Source organism: Odontesthes bonariensis, chromosome 4 (genome assembly GCF_027942865.1).
Source record: "Odontesthes bonariensis isolate fOdoBon6 chromosome 4, fOdoBon6.hap1, whole genome shotgun sequence".
Taxonomy (NCBI): Eukaryota; Metazoa; Chordata; class Actinopteri; order Atheriniformes; family Atherinopsidae; genus Odontesthes; species Odontesthes bonariensis.
Window position 1 is genome coordinate 1,331,402 of NC_134509.1, and position 26,270 is coordinate 1,357,671.

The 26,270-nt window shown below is 45.6% G+C and overlaps 1 protein-coding gene across 2 annotated transcripts; it reads left to right on the forward strand.

Annotated features, from left to right (window-relative positions):
* The first annotated feature begins 1,477 nt into the window (after window positions 1-1,477).
* Window positions 1,478-25,446, forward strand: aftpha (aftiphilin a). 2 transcript variants are annotated; one of them, XM_075462439.1, is made up of 10 exons: window positions 1,478-1,647; window positions 3,650-5,197; window positions 15,143-15,303; window positions 16,783-16,912; window positions 17,655-17,711; window positions 17,823-17,945; window positions 20,203-20,263; window positions 22,024-22,107; window positions 23,731-23,854; window positions 23,939-25,446. In XM_075462439.1, the coding sequence occupies exons 2-10, from the start codon at window positions 3,686-3,688 to the stop codon at window positions 24,078-24,080; spliced, it is 2,394 nt and encodes a 797-aa protein (XP_075318554.1). In that variant the 5' UTR covers window positions 1,478-1,647; window positions 3,650-3,685; the 3' UTR covers window positions 24,081-25,446. The 2 variants fall into 2 exon arrangements, with proteins under 2 accessions (XP_075318554.1, XP_075318555.1); XM_075462440.1 differs by lacking the exon at window positions 22,024-22,107.
* The last annotated feature ends 824 nt before the right edge of the window (window positions 25,447-26,270 follow it).

Here is a 26,270-nt window from a genome sequence, read left to right on the forward strand (position 1 = left end):
ACAGTAACGCGCAGAAGTGCGCCGGGGAAAAGGTGAGGCTGATTAAGACATTTCACACTTTACGCACGGGGTTATTAATATATGCCCACAGAGACGATCAGGGGCTTGTTAGAAAGATCTTAAACTGAAGTTTAACCAGCAAAAAACAGCAAGAAACTAACTTTAACCACCGACTATGATGCTGTGAAGACGGGATAGAAACTGGGGGCGCACATACTCCATGCACGTCAGGGGGAATAATATTAGGACAATTACACAATAAAGTTACTCACCAAGAAGCCAGCCATCACGCACAGTGCCAGCCTGTAGTCTGTTCCCAACGATGCTGTTACTCAGAATGTATGAATCGTGCGTTGAACCAGGCCACCTCGCCACAATGCTGGTTAATTGCATTTACGCATCACATATGATCTGTACATCGATCAAATGAAAATGTTTCCTGTTAACATACAAATTCATCATGTGATGGCGCTTTTATAGCAATGTGTGTGCAGTCGATAGCTTCGATCACAAAACCGGCTCTCGCTTCAAATTGAGCTTTAATGTTGGCCTGTTGGGAATTTGATATACGTGGCTGAGATGCGGATAATTCTGTCCCACTCGGCTGGCATGGCTCGGCTCAGGGTAGACTGGCACAGTCCCAATCGGTTGGCCAGCTCCCTCTGGAATGCCCCGGTTGCTATAGGAACCCTAGTGTGAACATCACCTGTGAGCACAGGCAGCGCATGGCTCCTCGCTGTGTTGCGCTCCAACGCCGGCCGCAGCTCTGCGCAAAGTTCCAGGAGGATTTCCCTCAAAACTCAGTCGCCATCATGTGCCAGCAAATCCTCTCTGTCTCTGAACACACGCTCTCTTCGAATTGCACCATTTGCAAAGTCTTCTAATACCAAAGCAGCCATTGTTTTTAATGGTATGCTTTGCACCACTTTGCGCTGCTTTTATATCCACTCGTGTAACTGCAGACAGATGGGTGTATTAATTGTTCCTGTGTCTCAAATGTGCACATCACTGTCTGAGGACTAATTGTTTTCACTTTTATTTATTATAACAGTTTCCCAACATCACCTTAGGTGCGTACGCCACTATTTTGTGCATATGCACGCTTTGTACATGAGGCCCCAGGTGTTTTTCTGTCTGATCCAGAGGAAGAACTCAGTTTAGGAGTCACTTTTTCTGGTAAAATGCACGACAACATCATCACACGTGCACGTCAGGGCTGCTGACATCTGTTTATTGATACTTTTTAAATCAAATAATTACACACAGGCACACACACTTTAATACAGTTTCTGTGCATCTATAGCAGGTGAGATCTTTGACCAACTCATATTTAAATCTCCTTAAAAGATGAGACCATCAGTCGAAGAAAGGAACAAATGTTCAGAAGTAGGAAGGAGGCTTTAATTCGGAGGTTCTGGCAGTGAACCGGATACCTGTTTCACCTGGAAACTTTGTGTGGACGCAAACAGTTCGCAGAGCGGTGCATGCTGGGAGATTCTGAGTTCAGGAGGACAGCAGCAGCAGCAGCAGCCGGCGGACTCAACCTTCGCTTCCAGCCGTCCCACCGGTCCGGCCGGCCGCCCCTGACCACCAGTGGACAGCGCTGTCTTTACCCGAGTCATGGACACCAGCGGCCAGCGTCCCGCGGTGAGCCCCGCTCCTTATTCCGGATCCCGGACTCACCTGCTGTCAAACAGCCGGAGCTAGCTCTACAGCTAGCCGTACGGCTAGCTCTACTAGCTCTCAGCTTGCTCAGGGGTTAGCTAGCTGCGTAGTTAGCTCAGGTAGTTGACTTATCACCTGCCTTTAGCTGCATCTTTACTCGTCAGAGTATCTGAATCGACTTTTTTTGTGTTTCTCTATGATGATATATCTTTTGTCGGCAGGCTAGCAAAGCTAAGCTAGGTTAGCCTCCTTTAAAGCCCACCACAGCAGTGTCCCGGCCTTGTAAGTTTAATTAGCCGCCCTCTGTTTGATGCTAACCGAGCTGTTGGTGTCAAACCGGTGAGCCCCACGTTTATTGTTGTGTGCTCAGGATGGAGAGCCGGCTGTCAGGTCTCTGATAGCACACCTCAGGCTGTTAGCCTGCCCCTGTTAGCTTCCTGTTAGCAGCCAATGCTAGCAGAGGAGAGGAGAAAGTGTCAGAAACTGAGAGCTAACTTTGTCCAGAAAGTCCAGGCTCGTTTGGACACGTGTGGTTTGTTGCTGCTGAGTTCTGAGCTGTTTCTGGGATGCTGGGCTCAGTCTGCTGAGGGCCAGAACAGGTGGTTAAACCCGTCTCTTTTAAGCGCTTCCTGTCTGTGGACCTGCCTGCTTTCACACCAGCTGTTTACAGCTGTTTCCAGGTGTTCTGGAGGCTCCGCCCACTGCTGTGCCCCCCAAAGTCTTTGGGTCCAGAAGACGTAAAGATGTCGTGTTGGTGCTGTTTGTTTCTGACACAGAAAAGGGTCCAAAATCCCAAAATAAAGAGTTAAAGCTCTCCAGTTGGGACTCGGCCGCTCAGATTCTCTTTAAAGGAGGACGTGTTCTGCTTTGGAGGAGGTTTTAAAGCATAAACATCTAGTTTCCATCATGTGACTCAAGCAGCTGGTTTGTTATTTTTCATGGATGTTGGTGCTGAATGAAGCCGTCAGACCAGGTTCAGACCAGGTTTTTTGGCTGTTTTCTGACCATCAGTTCACCTTCAGACCAGCGTGGCATGCAGCTGCTTCCTGGGTCTGTTTGTTATGAGTTTCCCTTTCAAAGAACCGGGCCTGCTGTTCTGTTGTGGTCCTCGTGGATCGGGTTGCTGGTTTCTGTCACAAGATCTCTGGAGGCAGCCTGAGCAGAACCGCTGTAATAAGAGGACAGAAACCTGAGCACCGCTCTGTGTGGGTTTGGCTTCACGATGAAATTTAAACCACAAAGCCCAAAGATCGTTGTAGTAAAGGGTGTTTTTTTATTTTTTTTACGTGTGACGGGTCCGTTTCCTGCGAGCGTTTTTAAGGGAACGTTTACGCTGATCGCACCATAATCAGCACGTTTTTACCTGCTTTCACTGAATGTTTGCTCTAACATCTTTACAGGAGAAGGATTGTTAAATGATCCAATCGACTCATTTATTTATTATTATTATTATTTATTTTATTTTATTATTTTTTATATATATATTTATATATATATATATTATTGTTATTTATAATTTATTTTACGTACATTTTTAGTATTTTTTTTTATAATTGTTGTTTATTATTTATTTATTTGTTTATTATTATTTATTTTATTTTATATATATATACATTTTTGTTTATTATTTGTTATTATTAATTTTATTTTATATACATTTTTATTTTATAATATTTATTTATTATATATTTATTTATGATTAATATTTATTATATTTTTTATATATATAGATTCAGATGTGTCACCTGTAAAAGAACCAGATTCAGATCTGATTTCATTTTAATAATCTCAGCCTTAAAGGGACAGTTCATCTTTGAGGATCAGATCGGGTTCTGGTTCAGATGCGTCTGATTTCTGGCGTTGGAGGTCATGTGATGTTCAGAGATCAAACATCACATGACCTGCTCCGGTCCTCGGGACAGAAACTCTCCGTTTGTCCCTCTGAGGCCTCCGTAGTGACGGATTCTTTGTGTCTTTGTCTCAGGTTTAATCCGGAGGACTCGTTGACCGCCAGAGAATCATGGAGCCCGACGTCATCCGCTTGTACTCCTCCTCGCCGCCGCCGATGGAGGACGGCGCCGAGGAGGAGGAGGAGGACGAGTTCGGAGACTTCGGCGCCTTCCCCGGCGTTCCCAACAGCATCAGCTTCTCGGAGTTCGACACCCCGACCACCTTCAACCAGACCCAAGCGCTGACCGCCACCTCGCCGCCAGAGCTCCTCAACAGCAGAGGAGGCGTGGGTTTCCACGGCAACGAGCCGTCCAAGGCGAACGGTGTGGCGCCCGTCGGCCACCTGGACGGCCGCCCCTCAGAGAGAACTGAGATGAAGAAGGTGGCGCCCTGCTCGCCGAGCGAGACGGCGGGCGGCGGCGAGCCGGCGGATTGTAACGGCGGAGGCGCCGAGGTGCTGACAAACGGGTTCGTGACCTTCGACATTCAGGGACGCCAGAACTCTGTCCACTTGGAAGGAACCGAGGACACGGGCGCCGAGGACGCGGGCGCCGAGGACGCGGGCGCCGAGGACGCGGGCGCCGCTTCTGGGGACGACTTTGCAGACTTTGCTGCTTTTTCCAGCGAAAGACGCCTCAGCGAGGCGGCGAATGAGGACACGGACGACCACGCGGCGGGCGACCCCGCGGTGGCGTCGCAGGGAACCACCTCAGAGGACGATGTCGGCGACACGAACAGAACTGAAGCCGACACGTGTGGCTCTAATTCGCCACGTCCTCCGGCCGAGGCCCCAGACAGCGCCCAGGACGCTCGCACAGACTCGCCACAAAGGGACGAGGCCCGTTCCCCGGGGCCCTCGGAGGCCGTCTGCGCTCACGGCCTGAACGGGACGCACGAATCCAAAGACGCGGCGGCGGGCGGCAGCGACGACGACCTGTCGCCTGACGCGGCCGCAGACAGCGAGGCGGCGTTGGAGGAGAAGGGCTCGGAGACGGAGACGGAGACGGAGACGTCGTTCGGCCGGCCGCTGTCCACCGACGCTCTGGAGGAGTACGGCGACGCGAGCACCACGGGCTCGGCGCCGTCCCCGCCGCCGCAGGGCGACGCCATCACGCCCGCAGAGGAGGACGAGGACTTCGGGGACTTCGGCGACGCCGCCTCCTCCTGCGGGCGCGGCTTTGCGGACTTTGGGCAGCTGGAGGTCCCGAGGGGTCCGAGCCCGCCGCAGACTTCTTCTTCTGCTGCTCAGGAAGCCGCGGAGCAGGACGACGACTTCGGAGACTTTAACTCTCCCGGGTTTCACTCCGTGGGAGCCGAGGGGGAAGATGCAGGAACGTTCGCCGACTTCCCCGTCAGCGACAGCTTCGGGAACTTCAGCTGCGCCGAGGGCGGCGAGCCGGACGCCGGCTGGAACGCCTTCGGGGAGCAGCAGGAGGGCGAGGAGGGGGAGGAGTCCTGGGCGGCGTTCAGCACCGAGCCGAGCGCCGCTCCTCCAGCAGAGAGCCGGCGGCCGGAGGACGAGGACGAGGAAGGTGAAGCTCCTGCGGTCGGCGAGGAAAACGGCCGGACGGACAAACAGCCGGTAAGTCACTCAGCGATTGAAAACTCAACCAGGAAGCTGCAGGGTTTCAGCATGAAGCCGGAAGCAGGCTCCGCCCCCAGGAATGTCACCTGGTCAGGAATGTCACCTGGTCAGGTATCTGAGGGGAATTCCCCCTGATGTGTTTAAGGCAAGACACCACAGGTGAATAGGGTAATATTTTAAAATAATAGATAATAGAAAATTACAGAGGGATTTCAGGATATCTGTTTTCATTTCCTAGGAAATCAAAATATACTGTCTATAGCCTAAAAAACATTGATTTTCGCCATGTTTTTTTATTATAATGTCACATAAAGCAGGCCAGGAATGATTTATCAACAAATCCTTCTGTAAATATCTTCAGAATACTGCTAAGTGTATAACTGCAAAGTTTGGTGTTAGTAGGTGCTCCATAGGCTGAGATATTGATACTGGAAAAATACAAAAAACAGATTTTTAGAAAACGGCATTTAAGTCCTTCAGACTTCCGCCATTAGCTATAAATCCGCCTTTAGACATTCCCGATTGGTTACTGATAGAAAGGAAGTGCTGTTATTTGGGTGACATATCATTGTGCAGGAGACTCAGAGCTTTCCAACGACACCGGTCATGACAGACTTCAGTAAATAGACGAAGCTCGGCATGGCGCGTTGGAATGCTAACTTTTTGGTAAATTCGGGCGAAACGTGCTGCCGTGAGTAAACAAAATGTAATAAAATAAACATTTTAATTTATGTTTTCAACGTTTTCTTTATAGCAGGTTGAAAGAACACATATTGAAGGAGTAGACTGGCCCAAAATCTCAAAATTGACCATGAAAAATCCCTGTTTTTGTCTGCCGTGTCTCGCCTTAATCTGAGGAAACAGTCTGACCACCTGTTCATGGTTAAAATAATCCTAAACTCTCACACCTGTGACGGCCATCTGCAGGTGTGATGACTCATCAGAAAAACAACTTTTATTTATACAGACACAGGAGTTTAAAACAATGAACGAAGGATGAGATCTCTGATTCTGTGAGCCTTGTTTCCTCAGACTGAGATTATTTCTAATCGGATTGGGTGAGTTTGGGTTGAGTTTGATTGGGTTTGGGTTGAGTTTGGGTTGAGTTTGGTTGAGTTTGGGTTGAGTTTGATTGGGTTTGGGTTGAGTTTGGTTGAGTTTGGTTGAGTTTGATTGGGTTTGGGTTGAGTTTGATTGAGTTTGGGTAGAGTTTGGGTTGAGTTTGATTGAATTTGATTGAGTTTGATTGAATTTGATTGAGTTTGATTGAGTTTGATTGAGTTTGATTGGGTTTGGGTGAGTTTGGGTCGAGTTTGAGTTTAGGTGAGTTTGTGTTGAATTTGGGTTGAGTTTGATTGGGTTTGGGTGAGTTTAGGTTGAGTTTGGGTTGAGTTTGATTGGGTTTGGGTGAGTTTAGGTTGAGTTTGGGTTGAGTTTGGTTGAGTTTGATTGAATTTGGGTTGAGTTTGATTGAATTTGGGTTGAGTTTGGGTTTAGGTGAGTTTGATTGAGTTTGGGTTGAGTTTGGGTTTAGGTGAGTTTGGGTTGAGTTTGATTGAATTTGGGTTGAGTTTGGGTTGAGTTTGATTGAATTTGGGTTGAGTTTGGGTTTAGGTGAGTTTGGGTTGAGTTTGATTGAATTTGGGTTGAGTTTGGGTTGAGTTTGATTGAATTTGGGTTGAGTTTGGGTTTAGGTGAGTTTGGGTTGAGTTTGATTGAATTTGGGTTGAGTTTGGGTTGAGTTTGATTGGGTTTGGGTTGAGTTTGGTTGAGTTTGATTGAATTTGGGTTGAGTTTGGGTTTAGGTGAGTTTGGGTTGAGTTTGATTGAGTTTGGGTTGAGTTTGGGTTGAGTTTGGTTGAGTTTGGGTTGAGTTTGATTGGGTTTGGGTTGAGTTTGGTTGAGTTTGATTGAGTTTGGGTTGAGTTTGATTGGGTTTGGGTTGAGTTTGGTTGAGTTTGATTGAGTTTGGGTGAGTTTGATTGAGTTTGGGTTGAGTTTGGGTTGAGTTTGATTGAATTTGATTGAGTTTGATTGGGTTTGGGTGAGTTTGGGTCGAGTTTGAGTTTAGGTGAGTTTGTGTTGAATTTGGGTTGAGTTTGATTGGGTTTGGGTTGAGTTTGGGTTGAGTTTGGGTTTAGGTGAGTTTGGGTTGAGTTTGATTGAATTTGGGTTGAGTTTGGGTTTAGGTGAGTTTGGGTTGAGTTTGATTGAATTTGGGTTGAGTTTGGGTTGAGTTTGGTTGAGTTTGGGTTGAGTTTGGGTTGAGTTTGGTTGAGTTTGGGTTGAGTTTGGGTTGAGTTTGATTGGGTTTGGGTTGAGTTTGGTTGAGTTTGGGTTGAGTTTGATTGGGTTTGGGTTGAGTTTGATTGAGTTTGGGTGAGTTTGGGTTGAGTTTGGGTGAGTTTGGGTTGAGTTTGATTGAATTTGATTGAGTTTGATTGGGTTTGGGTCGAGTTTGAGTTTAGGTGAGTTTGTGTTGAATTTGGGTTGAGTTTGATTGGGTTTGGGTGAGTTTAGGTTGAGTTTGGGTTGAGTTTGGTTGAGTTTGGGTTGAGTTTGATTGAATTTGGGTTGAGTTTGGGTTTAGGTGAGTTTGGGTTGAGTTTGATTGAATTTGGGTTGAGTTTGGGTTGAGTTTGATTGAATTTGATTGGGTTTGATTGGGTTTGGGTCGAGTTTGAGTTTAGGTGAGTTTGTGTTGAATTTGGGTTGAGTTTGATTGGGTTTGGGTGAGTTTAGGTTGAGTTTGGGTTGAGTTTGGTTGAGTTTGGGTTGAGTTTGATTGAATTTGGGTTGAGTTTGGGTTGAGTTTGATTGAATTTGGGTTGAGTTTGGGTTTAGGTGAGTTTGGGTTGAGTTTGATTGAATTTGGGTTGAGTTTGGGTTGAGTTTGGGTTGAGTTTGATTGAATTTGGGTTGAGTTTGGGTTTAGGTGAGTTTGGGTTGAGTTTGATTGAATTTGGGTTGAGTTTGGGTTGAGTTTGGGTTGAGTTTGATTGAATTTGGGTTTAGGTGAGTTTGGGTTGAGTTTGGGTTGAGTTTGGGTTGAGTTTGATTGAATTTGATTGAGTTTAGGTGAGTTTGGTTGAGTTTAGGTTGAGTTTGATTGAATTTGATTGAGTTTGGGTTTAGTTTGGGTTGAGTTTAGGTTGAGTTTGATTGAATTTGATTGAGTTTAGGTGAGTTTGATTGAATTTGATTGAGTTTGGGTTTAGTTTGGGTTGAGTTTAGGTTGGGTTTGATTGAATTTGATTGAGTTTGGGTTGAGTTTGGGTTGAGTTTGAGTTTAGGTGAGTTTAGGTGAGTTTGGGTTGAGTTTGATTGGGTTTGGGTTGAGTTTGATTGGGTTTGGGTTGAGTTTGATTGAGTTTGATTGAGTTTGGGTTGAGTTTGGGTGAGTTTGGGTTGAGTTTGGGTTGAATTTAGGTTGAGTTTGATTGAGTTTGGGTTGAGTTTGGGTGAGTTTGATTGAATTTGATGGAGTTTAGGTGAGTTTGGGTTGAGTTTGGGTTGAGTTTGGGTGAGTTTGGGTGAGTTTAGGTGAGTTTGGGTGAGTTTGATTGAGTTTGAGTGAGTTTGGGTTGAGTTTGAGTTTGGGTGAGTTTGGGTGAGTTTGAGTGAGTTTGGGTGAGTTTGATTGAGTTTGGGTGAGTTTGATTGAGTTTGATTGAGTTTGGGTGAGTTTGATTGAGTTTGGGTGAGTTTGGGTGAGTTTGAGTGAGTTTGGGTGAGTTTGGGTGAGTTTGGGTGAGTTTGATTGGGTTTGGGTGAGTTTGATTGAGTTTGGGTGAGTTTGATTGAGTTTGGGTGAGTTTGATTGAGTTTGATTGAGTTTGATTGAGTTTGGGTGAGTTTGGGTGAGTTTAGGTTGAGTTTGAGTTTGGGTTGAGTTTGGGTTGAGTTTGATTGAGTTTGGGTTGAGTTTGATTGAGTTTGGGTTGAGTTTGGGTTGAGTTTGATTGAATTTGGGTTGAGTTTGGGTTGAGTTTGGGTTGAGTTTGATTGAGTTTAGGTGAGTTTGGGTTGAGTTTGGGTTGAGTTTGAGTTTGATTGAATTTGATTGAGTTTGGGTTGAGTTTGTTTGAGTTTAGGTGAGTTTGGGTTGAGTTTGGGTTTGATTGAATTTGATTGAGTTTGATTGAGTTTGATTGAATTTGGGTTGAGTTTGATTGAATTTGAGTTTGGTTGAGTTTAGGTGAGTTTGGGTTGAGTTTGATTGAGTTTGGGTTGAGTTTGATTGAATTTGGGTTGAGTTTGGGTTGAGTTTGAGTTTGATTGAGTTTGATTGAGTTTGGGTTGAGTTTGATTAAGTTTGGGTGAGTTTGAATTTGATTGAGTTTGGGTTAAGTTTGGGTGAGTTTGATTGAGTTTGGGTGAGTTTGATTGGGTTTGGTTGAGTTTGGGTGAGTTTGAGTTTGGGTTGAGTTTGGGTGAGTTTGAGTTTGGGTTGAGTTTGGGTGAGTTTGGGTGAGTTTGAGTTTGGGTTGAGTTTGGGTGAGTTTGGGTGAGTTTGGGTGAGTTTGATTGAGTTTGGGTTGAGTTTGATTGGGTTTGGGTTGAGTTTGGGTTGAGTTTGGGTTGAGTTTGATTGGGTTTTGGTGAGTTTGATTGAGTTTGGGTTGAGTTTGATTAAGTTTGGGTGAGTTTGAATTTGATTGAATTTGATTGAGTTTGGGTGAGTTTGATTGAGTTTGGGTGAGTTTGATTGGGTTTTGGTGAGTTTGAGTTTGGGTGAGTTTGTGTTGAATTTGGGTTGAGTTTGATTGGGTTTGATTGAATTTGGGTTGAGTTTGGGTTTAGGTGAGTTTGGGTTGAGTTTGGTTGAGTTTGGGTTGAGTTTGGGTTGAGTTTGATTGAATTTGATTGGGTTTGATTGGGTTTGGGTCGAGTTTGAGTTTAGGTGAGTTTGTGTTGAATTTGGGTTGAGTTTGATTGGGTTTGGGTGAGTTTAGGTTGAGTTTGGGTTGAGTTTGGTTGAGTTTGGGTTGAGTTTGATTGAATTTGGGTTGAGTTTGGGTTGAGTTTGGTTGAGTTTGGGTTGAGTTTGATTGAATTTGGGTTGAGTTTGGGTTGAGTTTGATTGAATTTGGGTTGAGTTTGGGTTTAGGTGAGTTTGGGTTGAGTTTGATTGAATTTGGGTTGAGTTTGGGTTTAGGTGAGTTTGGGTTGAGTTTGATTGAATTTGGGTTGAGTTTGGGTTGAGTTTGGGTTGAGTTTGGGTTGAGTTTGATTGAATTTGGGTTGAGTTTGGGTTTAGGTGAGTTTGGGTTGAGTTTGGGTTGAGTTTGGGTTGAGTTTGATTGAATTTGATTGAGTTTAGGTGAGTTTGGTTGAGTTTAGGTTGAGTTTGATTGAATTTGATTGAGTTTGGGTTTAGTTTGGGTTGAGTTTAGGTTGAGTTTGATTGAATTTGATTGAGTTTAGGTTGAGTTTGATTGAATTTGATTGAGTTTGGGTTTAGTTTGGGTTGAGTTTAGGTTGGGTTTGATTGAATTTGATTGAGTTTGGGTTGAGTTTGAGTTTAGGTGAGTTTAGGTGAGTTTGGGTTGAGTTTGGGTTGAGTTTGATTGGGTTTGGGTTGAGTTTGATTGGGTTTGGGTTGAGTTTGAGTTTAGGTGAGTTTGTGTTGAATTTGGGTTGAGTTTGATTGGGTTTGGGTGAGTTTGATTGAGTTTGGGTTGAGTTTGGGTTGAGTTTGGGTGAGTTTGGGTTGAGTTTGATTGAATTTGATTGAGTTTGATTGGGTTTGGGTCGAGTTTGAGTTTAGGTGAGTTTGTGTTGAATTTGGATTGAGTTTGATTGGGTTTGGGTGAGTTTAGGTTGAGTTTGGGTTGAGTTTGGTTGAGTTTGGGTTGAGTTTGATTGAATTTGGGTTGAGTTTGGGTTTAGGTGAGTTTGGGTTGAGTTTGATTGAATTTGGGTTGAGTTTGGGTTGAGTTTGGGTTGAGTTTGATTGAATTTGATTGGGTTTGATTGGGTTTGGGTCGAGTTTGAGTTTAGGTGAGTTTGTGTTGAATTTGGGTTGAGTTTGATTGGGTTTGGGTGAGTTTAGGTTGAGTTTGGGTTGAGTTTGGTTGAGTTTGGGTTGAGTTTGATTGAATTTGGGTTGAGTTTGGGTTGAGTTTGATTGAATTTGGGTTGAGTTTGGGTTTAGGTGAGTTTGGGTTGAGTTTGATTGAATTTGGGTTGAGTTTGGGTTGAGTTTGGGTTGAGTTTGGGTTGAGTTTGATTGAATTTGGGTTGAGTTTGGGTTTAGGTGAGTTTGGGTTGAGTTTGATTGAATTTGGGTTGAGTTTGGGTTGAGTTTGGGTTGAGTTTGGGTTGAGTTTGATTGAATTTGGGTTGAGTTTGGGTTTAGGTGAGTTTGGGTTGAGTTTGGGTTGAGTTTGGGTTGAGTTTGATTGAATTTGATTGAGTTTAGGTGAGTTTGGTTGAGTTTAGGTTGAGTTTGATTGAATTTGATTGAGTTTGGGTTTAGTTTGGGTTGAGTTTAGGTTGGGTTTGATTGAATTTGATTGAGTTTGGGTTGAGTTTGGGTTGAGTTTGGGTTGAGTTTGAGTTTAGGTGAGTTTGGGTTGAGTTTGGGTTGAGTTTGATTGGGTTTGGGTTGAGTTTGATTGGGTTTGGGTTGAGTTTGATTGAGTTTGATTGAGTTTGGGTGAGTTTGGGTTGAGTTTGGGTTGAATTTAGGTTGAGTTTGGGTTGAGTTTGGGTGAGTTTGATTGAATTTGATGGAGTTTAGGTGAGTTTGGGTTGAGTTTGGGTGAGTTTAGGTGAGTTTGGGTGAGTTTGATTGAGTTTGAATGAGTTTGGGTGAGTTTAGGTGAGTTTGGGTGAATTTGATTGAGTTTGGGTGAGTTTAGGTGAGTTTGGGTGAGTTTGATTGAGTTTGAGTGAGTTTGGGTTGAGTTTGAGTTTGGGTGAGTTTGGGTGAGTTTGAGTGAGTTTGGGTGAGTTTGATTGAGTTTGGGTGAGTTTGATTGGGTTTGGGTTTGGGTGAGTTTGAGTTTGGGTGAGTTTGAGTTTGGGTGAGTTTGATTGAGTTTGGGTGAGTTTGATTGAGTTTGGGTGAGTTTGGTTGAGTTTGGGTGAGTTTGATTGAGTTTGGGTGAGTTTGGGTGAGTTTGATTGAGTTTGGGTGAGTTTGGGTGAGTTTGGGTGAGTTTGATTGGGTTTGGGTGAGTTTGATTGAGTTTGGGTGAGTTTGATTGAGTTTGGGTGAGTTTGATTGAGTTTGATTGAGTTTGGGTGAGTTTGGGTGAGTTTAGGTTGAGTTTGAGTTTGGGTTGAGTTTGATTGAGTTTGGGTTGAGTTTGGGTTGAGTTTGATTGAATTTGGGTTGAGTTTGGGTTGAGTTTGGGTTGAGTTTGATTGAGTTTAGGTGAGTTTGGGTTGAGTTTGGGTTGAGTTTGAGTTTGATTGAATTTGATTGAGTTTGATTGAGTTTGTTTGAGTTTGGGTTGAGTTTGTTTGAGTTTAGGTGAGTTTGGGTTGAGTTTGGGTTTGATTGAATTTGATTGAGTTTGATTGAGTTTGATTGAATTTGGGTTGAGTTTGATTGAATTTGATTGAGTTTGGTTGAGTTTAGGTGAGTTTGGGTTGAGTTTGATTGAGTTTGGGTTGAGTTTGATTGAATTTGATTGAGTTTGGTTGAGTTTAGGTGAGTTTGGGTTGAGTTTGATTGAGTTTGGGTTGAGTTTGATTAAGTTTGGGTGAGTTTGAATTTGATTGAATTTGATTGAGTTTGGGTTAAGTTTGGGTGAGTTTGATTGAGTTTGGGTGAGTTTGATTGGGTTTGGTTGAGTTTGGGTGAGTTTGAGTTTGGGTTGAGTTTGGGTGAGTTTGGGTGAGTTTGAGTTTGGGTTGAGTTTGGGTGAGTTTGATTGAGTTTGGGTTGAGTTTGGGTTGAGTTTGGGTGAGTTTGGGTGAGTTTGATTGAGTTTGGGTTGAGTTTGATTGGGTTTGGGTGAGTTTGAGTTTGGGTTGAGTTTGATTGAGTTTGGGTGAGTTTGAGTTTGGGTTGAGTTTGGGTGAGTTTGATTGAGTTTTGGTTGAGTTTGGGTTGAGTTTGGGTGAGTTTGGGTGAGTTTGATTGAGTTTGATTGAGTTTGATTGAGTTTGGGTTGAGTTTGATTAAGTTTGGGTGAGTTTGAGTTTGGGTTGAGTTTGGGTGAGTTTGAGTTTGGGTTGAGTTTGGGTGAGTTTGAGTTTGGGTTGAGTTTGGGTGAGTTTGAGTTTGGGTTGAGTTTGGGTGAGTTTGAGTTTGGGGTGAGTTTGAGTTTGGGTTGAGTTTGGGTGAGTTTGAGTTTGGGTTGAGTTTGGGTTGAGTTTGGGTTGAGTTTGGGTTGAGTTTGGGTTGAGTTTGGGTGAGTTTGGGTTGAGTTTGGGTTGAGTTTAGGGGTGCGCGATCTGACGATATAAAATCGTGACTGGCGAGGAAGAGTGGAGAATCCCAGGCGATCTTCCAAATTAGAGAAACCGTATAGATCGCCTTTGCCAATCAGCGCAATGATTTATTTATTTATTTTTTTAATGCTGGTGTATGGTGTGTGTCCCCGTTAAAAGACACGGATACAGATGTCCAGTTTGTGGTGGATTTATTTGGCTGTGGTTCTTCTGGCATTTACACACAATAAACCCAGGGTGTACAGGCTAATGTTAGGTGAAAACAGCAAAGGGAAAATTACAAGCTGTTCACTGCTGCATCGGGAGGAGAAACGAAACTTTACAGCGACATTGTCTCATGCACAGGTGCGGTACATTCAGGAACATCGGAACGTCTATGATGCGTTCACGAACGTTGGACGTATGAAAACTCACCGTAAAACACTATATAAACTAGAAATGCACTCAGAGAGTGCAGACCTCCGCCAGGTCGCGCCACCTTGTGGCAGGTCGCAAGATTGCAGCACGAACAGACGAACATCCAGACAGACAACCAACAGACTCGGGCGATCACATAACCTCCTTGGCGGAGGTAATTAATGTATTTAACTGAAAATAACCAAACAACATGGGCTTTCTAACAGGTGGAGTCAAGTCGTCATCAGTGGTTCGTTTTTCTAGTTCCGGTTGCTTCACTCTCACTGTGTCAGATGTCATTAATTAGATCATTATTTTTCATCTTGAATTGGCTTACAGTTGAATTACAATGTGTTGATTGCCAAATTCTTTCTTTTACTCCTTAGCTCTTCAGTGGTTCAGCATGTCGACTCAACTCTACTGTAATTGGTCTTTCTTTTTTTTTTTTTGGATGGAAGATCGTGATAAAAAATCGAAATCGTGATTTTATGCAAAAAATCGTGATACAACATTTTTTCCATATCGCCCACCCCTAGTTGAGTTTGATTGGGTTTGGGTGAGTTTGGGTGAGTTTGGGTGAGTTTAGGTTGAGTTTGGGTGAGTTTAGGTTGAGTTTGTTTGAGTTTGGGTGAGTTTAGGTTGAGTTTGTTTGAGTTTGGGTGAGTTTGGGTTGAGTTTGGGTGAGTTTAGGTTGAGTTTGGGTGAGTTTGGGTTGAGTTTGGGTGAGTTTAGGTTGAGTTTGTTTGAGTTTGGGTGAGTTTAGGTTGAGTTTGATTGGGTTTGGGTGAGTTTGGGTTTGATTGAGTTTGGGTTGAGTTTGGTTGGGTTTGGGTGAGTTTGGGTTGAGTTTGGGTTGAGTTTGGGTTGAGTTTGGTTGAGTTTGGGGGGAGTTCAGCTCACAGCTGAAGGTACTTTTGTCGTCACCTTTACTAGCTTCGTATAAAGCTAAATTTAGCCTCTGATGCTAACAGTCCACGTTCAGTCTGCGGTCTGCAGAAACGAGATGTCTTCCTCGTTGTTCAGATAGCGTTCAAACCCACCGTTTATCTCAGCAGTTACTGAAGCATCAGTCGTTTAGACCTTAGAGACGTTTGTTTCCATAGAAACCGACCGACCATCAGCTGCTGTTCTCTTCAGGTGTCGCTGTCCGGCCGCCTGGAGAAGCTGTTCCAGAGCAGCTTCCCTCCGTCTGCTGCCCACAACCGGCTGCTGGAGGACCGGGTGGCGTCCCTCCAAATCCTGCTGGAGCCTGCAGAGCCTGGAGCCCAGGAGGAGGAGCAGAGGTCGGCATGCAGCCGGTGAGATGGAGTTTTAGTGAGATTTAACACGGGGGCTGTGTTCCAAACCGCATACTACTCCTACTACTCATACTAACTTTCTGAGTTAGTATGCGAGTTTGAGTAAGCAGAAGTTCCCGGATGCATACTAGATTCTCCTAAATGTTGGGTATGCATCATGAGGTTACTACTCATACTCAAACTACCCAAGATGCAACGTAACGTGACGTCGCCGATCGTCATTTCCTGTCAAAACGGCAGTTTCAAGCTAGCTACAACGAGGGTAGGTTCACTTCCTGTTTTCAAAACCCCCCTCGATCTGTCGGACCTCGTGCTGCGTGTTGATGTGCACGTCGCACCCTGCTGTGATGTACAGCTCTGTGTAGATATCCACCAGACGCTGTTTATCCTCCGCCCAGCCTTCCCGTGCACACATGAACGTGTCCTGGAAGTTGGACTGAAGCATCTGTTGGTAAAATGTGACGGGCTGCGGCTCAGGAACTGGAACCATTAAATCTGTCTCCAACAGAAAGAAGAAAGTTTCAGTCTGAAACAAACACATCAGTTACAGGTGACTGAGCTCCTGTTAGAAGCTGGAAACACAGCATGGAAACACATTTCAAGCCAAAGTCAGAAATCCCATGAGAGCCAATCACTGAGAGGGTCTGTGTCGAAGCCACGTAGGCTCACCACTGGGGTTCCCCAAGGTTCGGTCCTGGGTCCTCTTCTTTTCTCCCTCTATACATCGCCTGTGTTCCAAACCGCACACTTCTCCTACTACTCATACTACTCCTACTAACTTTCTGAGTTAGTATGCGAGTTTGAGTAAGCGAGAAGTTCCCGGATGCATACTAGATTCTCTGAAATGTTGGGTATGCATCATGAGGTTACTACTCATACTCAAACTACCCAAGATGCAACGTAACGTGACGTCGCCGATCGTCATTTCCTGTCAAAACGGCAGTTTCAAGCTAGGTTCACTTCCTGTTTTCAAAACAAAAGCACCAATTGTATGGTAATGGCTTTCCCTATGATAAAAGGCAACGGGTATTTTATTTTGTGAAAATAACAGGAAGTGCGTTAGCTCACTGCGGCTAGCTTTAGTAGCGCCGAATTCGTGGGAACAAAATTGTAAACAGCTGGTATTTTGTCAGGTTTTCAACACGTTGGGGATCTAAACGACTACTTTCTCTCCTGAAAATGTTTCAAATGTTGCTAAAGTTTACAGAGTTTAGAGCTTAAGAGAAATCAGCTTCATGCCGGCTGATTTCGGCTCGGGCAGGAGCGAAATGCATTGTGGGTAAACGCTCTGCATACTGACTGATCGATGAGTGCAGTATGGAAGTATGCAGTATGGAAGTATGCAGTATGGAAGTATGCAGTATGCGGTTTGGAACACAGCCGATGTGTCTCCTTCAGACTATCTGTGAAACTCGCTGAATCTGTGAAAGCTGTCACTTCCTTCTCTTTGACTCGGCTGCTTCTCATTGGTCGGTGCAGGTCCGTGCGCGGCGGCGTGTGGATGCAGCTTCAGGACATCCACGAGGCGCTGGGCCTCAGATACCAGTGGGGGGGCTCCTACTGCAACAAAGCTCTGCTGTGCTGCCTGGGCATCGACACCCGGAATATCGTAAGTTTCTGCTGGAAGTCTTTGAGCCGGCTCCGGTCTACGGGGGGGGGCCTTAAAAACAGCTTCCTACTTCTCTGGAAGCCCCCCCAAACTTTCTTTTTTCCATAAAATGTTTTTCTTGTCCACTTCATTGCAGAAGAGGTCAATAAAATCTGATTTCAGAGCTCTTTTTCTAACCGATTTTTCAGTGAGAGGAGTTTTTATTCCCTGAACTTTGTCTGAAGGCTGTTTGCCACCTCAGAAGCTGAAGGTTTAACCCTCCAGGGATCAGGTTTCAGCTTTAAAAGCTGAGAAAAGTTTTAGTCTCTGTTAGAGCTGAAGTTCTGCTTCATAAGAACAACTTAAATTAAAGCAGAAATATCAACATTATGTATGATTTTAGCCTTTACTGACATAATTTAACAGCTTTGTGTCATTTGTTTACATAATGATTTATTTCAGAACTTCGTATTGATTTATTTCTTTATTTTTCTTGCTTTTATTTATTTCCCCTAAATGATCTTTATTCTCATTTTAATCTATATATTTTGCATTAAATATAAATGTATTGATTTATTTGTGTTTTTGTCTGCTTCTACTTCATGATGCGCTCAGGGTTTAACAACAGTGACAGAAACGGGAGTATTGTTTATTCACATTAAAGCAGAGCCATCTATCTTTGCTTCATTTATGTTTTTACTCTACTTTTGTTGCACTTATTGACACATTGGTGGATATAAACTGTGTGTTTGTGTGTGTTCAGCTGTTCACGGGACAGAAGAAGCAGCCCATAATCGTTCCAATGTACGCCGCCGGTCTGGTGAGTTCCCCTCAAAGCTCTGTCGGCTCTTCACGATGAGTTTTCTGTTTAACACGAGCTCTAAATTGGTCTAAGACCAGCTTCATAAGTTAAACTGCTGACTGTCTGCAGGGGATGCTGGAACCAACCAAAGAGCCAGTGAAGCCCGTCTCTGCAGCAGAGATGATCGCCTCCATCGCCCAGGCGCCTCCAGCAGCTCCAGACAAAAGCTCCTGCTCCTCAGACCCTGTCCAGGTGGGGGGGTTCCAACACCTGAGACTCACTCTGACTCACTCTGACTCGCTCTGAGACTCACTCTGAGACTCACTCTGAGACTCGCTCTGAGACTCGCTCTGAGACTCGCTCTGAGACTCGCTCTGAGACTCACTCTGAGACTCACTCTGAGACTCACTCTGACTCACTCTGAGACTCACTCTGAGACTCACTCTGAGACTCACTCTGACTCACTCTGACTCACTCTGAGACTCGCTCTGAGACTCGCTCTGACTCTCACTCTGACTCTGAGACTCACTCTATCGCTCTGAGACTCACTCTGAGACTCGCTCTGAGACTCACTCTGAGACTCACTCTGAGACTTGCTCTGAGACTATCTCTGAGACTCACTCTGAGACTCACTCTATCGCTCTGAGACTCACTCTGAGACTCTCTCTGAGACTCGCTCTGAGACTCACTCTGAGACTTGCTCTGAGACTCACTCTGACTCTGAGACTCGCTCTGACTCCGAGACTCACTCCGAGACTCACTCCGAGACTCACTCCGAGACTCACTCCGAGACTCACTCTGACTCTGAGACTCACTCTGACTCTGAGACTCACTCTGACTCTGAGACTCACTCTGACTCTGAGACTCACTTTGAGACTCACTCTGAGACTCACTTTTAGACTCACTCTGAGACTCACTTTGAGACTCACTCTGAGACTCACTTTGAGACTCACTCTGAGACTCACTTTGAGACTCACTCTGAGACTCACTCTGAGACTCACTCTGAGACTCACTCTGAGACTCACTCTGACTCACTCTGACTCACTCTGAGACTCACTCTGACTCACTCTGACTCACTCTGAGACTCACTCTGAGACTCACTCTGAGACTCACTCTGACTCACTCTGACTCACTCTGAGACTCGCTCTGAGACTCGCTCTGACTCTCACTCTGACTCTGAGACTCACTCTATCGCTCTGAGACTCACTCTGAGACTCTCTCTGAGACTCGCTCTGAGACTCACTCTGAGACTTGCTCTGAGACTATCTCTGAGACTCACTCTGAGACTCACTCTATCGCTCTGAGACTCACTCTGAGACTCTCTCTGAGACTCGCTCTGAGACTCACTCTGAGACTTGCTCTGAGACTCACTCTGACTCTGAGACTCGCTCTGACTCCGAGACTCACTCCGAGACTCACTCCGAGACTCACTCCGAGACTCACTCTGACTCTGAGACTCACTCTGACTCTGAGACTCACTTTGAGACTCACTCTGAGACTCACTTTGAGACTCACTCTGAGACTCACTTTGAGACTCACTCTGAGACTCACTTTGAGACTCACTCTGAGACTCACTCTGAGACTCACTCTGAGACTCACTTTGAGACTCACTCTGAGACTCACTCTGAGACTCACTCTGAGACTCACTTTGAGACTCACTCTCACTCTGAGACTCACTTTGATTCACTCTGAGACTCACTCCGAGACTCACTCTGAGACTCACTCTGAGACTCACTCTGAGACTCACTCTGACTCACTCTGACTCACTCTGAGACTCGCTCTGAGACTCGCTCTGACTCTCACTCTGACTCTGAGACTCACTCTATCGCTCTGAGACTCACTCTGAGACTCTCTCTGAGACTCGCTCTGAGACTCACTCTGAGACTCACTCTGAGACTCACTCTATCGCTCTGAGACTCTCTCTGAGACTCGCTCTGAGACTCGCTCTGAGACTATCTCTGAGACTCACTCTGAGACTCACTCTATCGCTCTGAGACTCACTCTGAGACTCTCTCTGAGACTCGCTCTGAGACTCACTCTGAGACTTGCTCTGAGACTCACTCTGACTCTGAGACTCGCTCTGACTCCGAGACTCACTCCGAGACTCACTCCGAGACTCACTCCGAGACTCACTCTGACTCTGAGACTCACTCTGACTCTGAGACTCACTCTGACTCTGAGACTCACTCTGACTCTGAGACTCACTTTGAGACTCACTCTGAGACTCACTTTGAGACTCACTCTGAGACTCACTTTGAGACTCACTCTGAGACTCACTTTGAGACTCACTCTGAGACTCACTCTGAGACTCACTCTGAGACTCACTTTGAGACTCACTCTCACTCTGAGACTCACTTTGATTCACTCTGAGACTCACTCCGAGACTCACTCTGAGACTCACTCTGAGACTCACTCTGACTCACTCTGTGAGGACTGTTTTCAGCAGCAGATTGTGGCTGGATCAGAATCAGATTAGTTGTCTCACTGACCTCCTCTCTGCCTCCAACAGGAAGCACTCCCTCCTGTCCAGTTTGACTGGAGCAGCAGTGGCCTTACTAACCCTCTGGACGGTAGGTGACCTCCGCCCTGACCCCACCTGCCCCTTCATAGTTTCTGCCTGTAACCTCCAAATTGTTCCATCATAGCTGCTGTTTGTCAGTTCAGGATCCACCGGCCCATGATTTCATGCAGAAACTATAAAAAACTGGCTTTGCTTCAGTTTCCACGTTGCAGTAAAAAGGACCAAAGTCAGAAGTCTGAGAAGCAGAGCTCCGATCTGACCAATCGTAGCTCTGATCTGACCAATCGTAGAGCCGATCTGACCAATCGTAGCGCTGATCTGACCAATCGTAGCTCTGATCCGACCAATCGTAGCTCTGATCCGACCAATCGTAGCTCTGATCTGACCAATCGTAGCGCTGATCTGACCAATCGTAGCTCTGATCTGACCAATCGTAGCTCTGATCTCTGATCCGACCAATCGTAGCCCTGATCTGACCAATCGTAGCTCTGATCTGACCAATCGTAGCTCTGATCCGACCAATCGTAGCTCTGATCTGACCAATCGTAGCTCTGATCTCTGATCCGACCAATCGTAGCTCTGATCCGACCAATCGTAGCTCTGATCCGACCAATCGTAGCGCTGATCTGACCAATCGTAGCTCTGATCTGACCAATCGTAGCTCTGATCCGACCAATCGTAGCGCTGATCCGACCAATCGTAGCTCTGATCCGACCAATCGTAGCTCTGATCCGACCAATCGTAGCGCTGATCTGACCAATCGTAGCTCTGATCTGACCAATCGTAGCTCTGATCTCTGATCCGACCAATCGTAGCTCTGATCCGACCAATCGTAGCTCTGATCCGACCAATCGTAGCTCTGATCCGACCAATCGTAGCTCTGATCCGACCACTCGTAGCTCTGATCTGACCAATCGTAGCTCTGATCTGACCAATCGTAGCACTGATCTGACCAATCGTAGCACTGATCTGACCAATCGTAGCTCTGATCCGACCAATCGTAGCTCTGATCTCTGATCCGACCAATCGTAGCTCTGATCCGACCAATCGTAGCTTTGATCCGACCAATCGTAGCTTTGATCCGACCAATCGTAGCTTTGATCCGACCAATCGTAGCTTTGATCCGACCAATCGTAGCTCTGATCCGACCAATCGTAGCTCTGATCTGACCAATCGTAGCTCTGATCTGACCAATCGTAGCTCTGATCTGACCAATCGTAGCTCTGATCTGACCAATCGTAGCTCTGATCTGACCAATCGTAGCTCTGATCTGACCAATCGTAGCTCTGATCCGACCAATCGTAGCTCTGATCCGACCAATCGTAGCTCTGATCTCTGATCCGACCAATCGTAGCTCTGATCCGACCAATCGTAGCTTTGATCCGACCAATCGTAGCTTTGATCTGACCAATACTGACCAGAATACTGAAATAAAGTCGAGAAAGGTTCTGATGAGAAGTGGAGGTTTAAAAGGCTCCAGAATCAGGGGCTCCAGAACCAGGGGTCTCCTGAACCAGGCTGATGTTTTACTCAAAGGTTAAATTAATGAGGTGAAAGGCTCAGTGTGTTGATGATGAAATGACACAAACCCGTGAAACCCGTTTCCATGTTCTGACTGAACAGCAGCACCTTCCTTCCTCCTCAGAGAAGCTGGAGACCTCCATGTTCTCAGAGCAGCTGGTGGTCTCCAGGTTCTGTAAGATCAGAACACTGGACCCCCCCCCCCCCCCCCATCATGTTCAGAACAGCTGACTCTGCTCTCTCTCTCTCTCTGTCTGTGGGTGCTAACCTCGGCCGCCCGGCTAACAGCTAGCGGAGGCTCGTCTCTGTTGAACCTGGACTTCTTTGGTCCTGTGGAGGACTCGGGCTGCACCAGCTCCCCCTCCATCCCAGGTCAGCAGCTGCTCTCAGCCTCTGAAACCCTGAAACGCCCTGGAGATGCTCCTGATTTCACTTCTGCGGGACATTAACCGGAGTTAGGGGGGTCCAGTTGGATCCAGCCGGGTCCAGTTGGGTCCAGTTGAGAGTTTCATTCAAACCCAGCCGGGTCCAGTTGGGTCCAGTTGAGAGTTTCATTCAAACCCAGCCGGGTCCAGTTGGGTCCAGTTGAGAGTTTCATTCAAACCCAGCCGGGTCCAGTTGGGTCCAGTTGAGAGTTTCATTCAAACCCAGTTGGGTCCAGTTGAGAGTTTCATTCAAACCCAGCCGGGTCCAGCCGGGTCCAGTTGGGTCCAGTTGGGTCCAGTTGGGTCCAGTTGGGTCCAGTTGGGAGTTTCATTCAAACCCAGCTGGTACCATCTGGGTCCAATTGAGGAAGCTGGATGTCGTATGATTTTGGTCAGACTGACAGCAGTGGTTTGTGCTCCCTGATCAACCAGGTGGAGCAGGTACAGGTTAACACCATAACTAACCACTAGTTAACTTCAGCTGAAGCAAAGTCAGAAACACGTGAAAAAGATCCAAAATCTTTCTTTTATTGGGACAATTTTCCAGTTTGACACCAAAAAAGATGCCTGGTACAGATTCTGCAAAGACTCCATCTCACGGTGGCTGTGTTCGAAACCGCCTACTACAAACTACATGCTACATACTACATGCTACATGCTACATGCTACATGCTACATATTACATACTACATACTACATACTACATACTACATGCTACATACTACATGCTACATACTACATGCTACATACTACATACTACATACTACATGCTACATACTACATGCTACATACTACATGCTACATACTACATGCTACATACTACATGCTACATACTACATACTACATACTACATGCTACATATTACATACTACATGCTACATACTACATACTACATACTACATGCTACATACTACATGCTACATACTACATGCTACATACTACATGCTACATACTACATGCTACATGCTACATACTACATGCTACATGCTACATACTACATGCTACATACTACATACTACATACTACATGCTACATGCTACATACTACATATTGCATACTGCATACTACATACTACATGCTACATACTACATATTGCATACTGCATACTACATACTACATACTACATGCTACATACTACATATTGCATACTGCATACTACATACTACTACATTTTCACAAAATAAAATACCCGTTGCCTTTTATCATAGGGAAAGCCATTACCATACAATTGGTGCTTTTGTTTTGAAAACCGGAAGTGAACCTACCCTCGTTGTAGCTAGCTTGAAACTGCCGTTTTGACAGGAAATGACGATCGGCGACGTCACGTTACGTTGCATCTTGGGTAGTTTGAGTATGAGCAGTAACCTCATGATGCATACCCAACATTACTAACTCAGAAAGTTAGTAGGAGTAGTAGGAGAAGTATGCGGTTTGGAACACAGCCTGGGTCACTGTTTGGAGGATATTTCCCATCATGCACGTGGTGGAACGTCCTGATCAGCAACTTTCCTGCGTCCTGGACCCACCGGAGGGGACTTCTGACCCGGTTCTGTGCGTTTTGCTGTTTCAGGTGTGGACCCCGAGCTGTTCGAGCTGACCACCGTAAAACTGGACTCTGCTGCCTCAGGCGGCCGGGTGGCCGACGCCTTCGCCCGCTTGATGTCCACCATGGAGAAGACCAGCACGTCCACCAGGTGAGTGCGCCGACCCGGCGGTGCTTCGGCGAGCGGTTCTGAGCTCGTTGGTTCTGATCTCGGTGTTTCTTCTCGTGTCGACAGGAAGCCGAAGAAAGACGAGAACCTGAGCGAGGAGGCGGCCAAGGTGATGGCGGCGCTGCCCGACCTCTCCTTCATGCAGGCCAAGGTGCTTATGTTTCCCGCCACGCTGACGCCGCTCAGCTCGCAGGCCACGCCCGACTGAAGTCCCGCCCCCCGACTGAAGCCCCGCCTCCGGTTGAAGTCCCGCCCCCGGCTGAAGCCCCGCCCCCTTTTCCTTTACCTCCTCGTTCTTTTCAGACATTTGATTTTTAAAACGTTGCTTTTTTTTTTATTCTTGTTTTATCATGTTGAAAACTAAGTGAAGCATTTATGGTTGTGGGCGGGGCCGCGTGACGGGTCACATGATTAATTTATAGAGGTGTGTGTGTGTGGAGGGCTCGTGTACATAATCAGGGATTCAATGTTGAGTTTTAACTGGATGATTCCTGAGGCTGATTTGAAGGAAACACTGAAAATATTAAGACGAGTATGAATTAATTAACGTTTCTAATCATATATAAAAAGTTTATAAATATATTTATGGACTTGAAACCACACTGCCTGCAAAATCCAGCTGAATGTTCGTCCCTCGTTGTGTTCGGAGGCCTTAGTTTTTACCTGCCGTCTGTAGATTTTAATCCCAAAGCAGCTTTTAACAGACCAAACCGAAGCTGCAGTCGTCCAGTCTCCTTTTATTTTGACCCGTTTGCCTTCCTTCCTGTTTTTGTTCCGTCTGTGAAACCACTGACTCATCTGAAGGGAATTTAGGGACCAACGTGTGTGTCCGGTTTGCTTTTTGTTCTTCGTTTGTTCGTCCCGCTCATACTACTGTCGCCCGTCTCCCAGGAGGATTTTGCACATTGTAAAGATGAAATGGATGTAATCATAGTTCACTGTGGCTTTAGACTGTGTACAGTTAAACTGAGGACTGAGAAACCAGAGTTCCTGAGGACTAAACCAGAGTTCCTGAGGACTAAACCAGAGTTCCTGAGGACTAAACCAGAGTTCCTGTGGACTAAACCAGAGTTCCTGTGGACTAAACCATACGTACGGGAGAGTTCCTGAGGACTAAACCAGAGTTCCTGAGGACTAAACCAGAGTTCCTGTGGACTAAACCATACGTACGGGAGAGTTCCTGAGGACTAAACCAGAGTTCCTGTGGACTAAACCAGAGTTCCTGTGGACTAAACCGTACGTACGGGAGAGTTCCTGAGGACTAAACCAGAGTTCCTGAGGACTAAACCAGAGTTCCTGAGGACTAAACCAGAGTTCCTGTGGACTAAACCGTACGTACGGGAGAGTTCCTGAGGACTAAACCGTACGTACGGGAGAGTTCCTGAGGACTAAACCAGAGTTCCTGAGGACTAAACCAGAGTTCCTGTGGACTAAACCAGAGTTCCTGTGGAAAAAAGCGGATCACTTGAAGAGCCTGTGGGAAGGTCATCGTGCATGCCCAGGTTCTTATGAGACTATAAGTGTGTAAATTTTACTTTTAGTGTACACAAGAAATTAAAATAATTTAAGAGAAAGTCGACTCTGAGTTCTGAACTTTTTGTCCCGTTGGACCCATCTCAGCTGGAACCGGTTCTGCTGCCTTAAACCCAATAAAAGCTGAGCTGAATCCTGCTGTTTGTCCAGCAGGAGGCGACACCGAGCTGCAGATTCAAAGTGCTTCAGAAACACAAACCGGTTTGTTTCCTCGTCTCAACATCCAGTATCTGGGATGTTCTTTAGTTTCTGTCTGATCAAAGCAGGTAAAACGGTTTAAACTGACCAGAAGAGACAGAAAAACTTAGTCTCTGGTTTAATCAGACTGATGACAGCCTTTCAAAGTTATTGATCAGCCCAGTCTGTGTACCAAACACGAGTTCTATTGATTAGAGATGAAGCGGATCTGATTTAACCTGCGCAGGAGAAAGCTGTAAAGAACTCCAGTTTCTGTTAATCTATTAACTGCAGATAGGACAATTAATGTGAAAATACTTCTGATTCAGGAGCTGAGTTACCTGGTTCTGATCCTGGCTCTAAAGGGGACTTTACCTGCAGGGTGATCTGTTCCAAACATTATAAAAAGGTTCCATCAGTAAATAAAAGGATATAAAACCATCAGATCAATAATGTCTCTGATTAAAACCTGATTCCAAACAAAACAAAGCAACTTCATGTTCAGGTCAGCTGACAGCAGCAGGAACAAAGGATGGAAGAAGAAGAAGAGTAGGAGTAGCAGTAGTAGTAGTGGTGGTGGTGGTGGTAGTAGTGGAATTGGTAGAGGTAGCAGTAGTTGTGGTAGAGGTAGTAGTGTTAGTGGTGGTGGTAGTAGTTGTAGTGGTAGTATTAGTGGTAGTGGTACTAG

What these genes read in the sequence shown, in the direction of transcription:
- aftpha (XM_075462439.1), top strand. Translation starts at nt 3,686, where the DNA reads ATGGAGCCCGACGTCATCCGCTTGTACTCCTCCTCGCCGCCGCCGATG. An exon ending in CAGAGGTCGGCATGCAGCCG is followed by an intron (nt 15,304 to 16,782) that starts GTGAGATGGAGT and finishes TGGTCGGTGCAG; the next exon opens with GTCCGTGCGCGGCGGCGTGT. An exon ending in GCATCGACACCCGGAATATC is followed by an intron (nt 16,913 to 17,654) that starts GTAAGTTTCTGC and finishes GTGTGTGTTCAG; the next exon opens with CTGTTCACGGGACAGAAGAA.